Source organism: Oncorhynchus mykiss, unplaced genomic scaffold (assembly GCF_013265735.2).
Source record: "Oncorhynchus mykiss isolate Arlee unplaced genomic scaffold, USDA_OmykA_1.1 un_scaffold_796, whole genome shotgun sequence".
Taxonomy (NCBI): domain Eukaryota; kingdom Metazoa; phylum Chordata; class Actinopteri; order Salmoniformes; family Salmonidae; genus Oncorhynchus; species Oncorhynchus mykiss.
In genome coordinates, this window is record NW_023494243.1 from 22,501 (window position 1) to 25,000 (window position 2,500).

Below are 2,500 nucleotides of genomic sequence, written 5' to 3' on the forward strand. Positions count from 1 at the left end.
CCTCCCTCCCTCCCTCCCTCCCTCCCTCCCTCCCTCCCTCCCTCCCTCCCTCCCTCCCTCCCTCCCTCTCTCTCTCTCTCTCTCCCACCCCTTCTCCCCTCTCTCTCTCTCCCCTTTCCCCTCTCTCTCTCTCTCCCTTTCCCCTCCCTCTCTCTCTCTCTCTCTCCCTTTCCCCTCCCTCCCCCTCTCTCTCTCCCTTTCCCCTCCCTCCCTCTCTCTCTCTCCCTTTCCCCTCCCTCTCTCTCTCCCTTTCCCCTCCCTCCCTCTCTCTCCCTTTCCCCTCTCTCTCTCTCTCTCTCCCACCCCTTCTCCCCCCTCTCTCTCTCTCTCTCCCACCCCTTCTCTCTCCCCCTCTCTCTCTCTCTCTCCATACCTTCTCCCCTCTCTCTCCCACCCCTTCTCCTCTCTCTCTCTCAGACTACACCTACTGCGTCGTGTCCATAAGACACCAGCTTCGTTATAACCACACCTGTCTGTCCATCTCCACCGGGAGGAAGGCAGGTCTAGAGAGGACCTCCAACGACTCCTCTGCTACCCACTACATCATGACTATACTGGGCAGTCTCTTCAGCATGGTCCTCATACTGGGGTTAGTCTTCCACAGTGAAGAAAGAGTCAGCACTTAAAACATCAAGATTCCAATGCAGTCTGTTGTTTAGTCACAGTATTATGGAGAGTTCAGAGGCAAACACAATGATTAAATGCGAAAAAAATTTGGAATGAGAAAATGATCAAATTGGATCTCAAAAATGGTTTCATGAAATATTATTCTTCTAGTTTCGTGTTCCACTGCCTGAGGAAGAAGAGGCAGCGAGACGAGAAGAACAAGAAGATTGGAAAGATACAGAAGAGCCTGATGGAGCTGAAATACGGAGCTGACCTGGAGGGTGGTGGAGGAACAGGAGGAGGGGGGTCCATCTCTCAGCTATCCCAGAAACAGATGCTCTCGGCTGGGGAGAGTCTCACGCGGATGCCCTACCTTCCCCAGGGTGGGACCTGTGAGATGGACCAGTACAAGCTACAGGAGGTCATTGACACTCCAAAGGCAGCGAAAGGGAACTATATCGAAGTGCGAGGAACTGACCTGCCGGACCGGAGGGAGAGAGAGAGGGAACGAGAGCGGGAGAGAGAGAGGGAAAGAGAGAGGGAATGTAGTCTCTCTCCACAAGACAACCCTCAGGTAACCTGTTCATTTGACACTGTGCTGAACTGTGGCTGAACTGTGGCTGAACTGCTCCAGTCTCTACAACCTAGTGTGTGTATTGGAGGATAATACAGCAGAATCCAATCTCCTGAGGATTAATAAAGTATTCTTCCTCCTCCTCCTCCTCCTCCTCATCCTCCTCTTCCTCCTCTCCTCATCCTCCTCTCCTCCTCCTCTCCTCCTACTCCTCATCCTCCTCCTCTCCCTCTCCTCCTCCTCTCCTCATCCTCCTCTCCTCCTACTCCTCTCCTCCTCCTCCTCTCCTCTCCTCTCCTCTCCTCTCCTCTCCTCTCCTCCTCCTCCTTATCCTCCTCTCCTCCTCCTCCTCCTCATCTCCTCCTCCTCCTCTCCTCCTCCTCCTCCTCTCCTCCTCCTCATCCTCCTCTCCTCCTCTCCTTCTCCTCCTCTCCTCCTCTCCTCCTCCTCCCCTACTTTCCTCCTCTCCTCCTCCTCCTCAGGGTTCAGTAGCAGAGATCTCCACCATCGCCTCAGAGGTGGACAAGGTTAACCAGATCATCAACAACTGTATTGACGTCCTCAAGTCTGAGTCGACGTCGTTCCAGGGGGTCAAGTCAGGCTCTGTGTCGACCGCTGAACCCCAACTAGAGCTGATCTCAGACCAGCCACAGAGACAGTCAGGGTTCCTGTCACCGCAGTATAAAGGTACTCACTGTCATTACACACTGTCTGTCCATCCGTCCGTCTGTCCAAATCTTTTAACATTTTTAATTTAACCTTTATTTAACTGGGCAAGTCAGTTAAGAACAAATTCTTATTAACAATGGCGGCCTACTCCCGGCCAATCCCCGATGACGCTGGGCCTATTGTGCGCCGCCCTATCTGTCTATCTGTCTGTTGATTGGTCAGTCGGTCGGACTCTTCACTCTATCTAAAAAATAAAATAAAAACTTGAAAAAAAAACCTGATTAACTTTGATTTGAAGGAGGCAGTGATCTACCACCAGCCTCAATGTCAAAAGCACCTGTTATATCGGAATTATTGGAAATGTTATAACTTATTAAATGTTATAACTCATTAAATGTTCTAACTTATTAAATGGTATAACTTATTAAAAGGTATAACTTATTTTATTAAATGTTATAACTCATTAAATGTTATAATTTATTAAATGTTATAATTCATTAAATGTTATAACTCATTAAATGTTATAACTTATTAAATGTTATAACTCATGAAATGTTATTAAATGTTATAACTCATTAAATGTTATAACTCATTAAATGTTATAATTCATTAAATGTTATAATTCATTAAATGTTACAACTCATTAAATGT

The 2,500-nt window shown here is 47.9% G+C and overlaps 1 protein-coding gene across 1 annotated transcript in view; it reads left to right on the plus strand.

Annotated features, from left to right (window-relative positions):
* Nucleotides 1-2,500, plus strand: part of LOC110510588 (protein ELFN1-like) — a 22,763-nt gene that overhangs the window by 12,208 nt on the left and 8,055 nt on the right. The window contains exons 7-9 of the mRNA XM_036974658.1: nt 418-589; nt 778-1,180; nt 1,663-1,867. Coding sequence (XP_036830553.1) covers nt 418-589; nt 778-1,180; nt 1,663-1,867 — 780 coding nt within the window. The remainder of the gene's footprint in view (nt 1-417; nt 590-777; nt 1,181-1,662; nt 1,868-2,500) is intronic.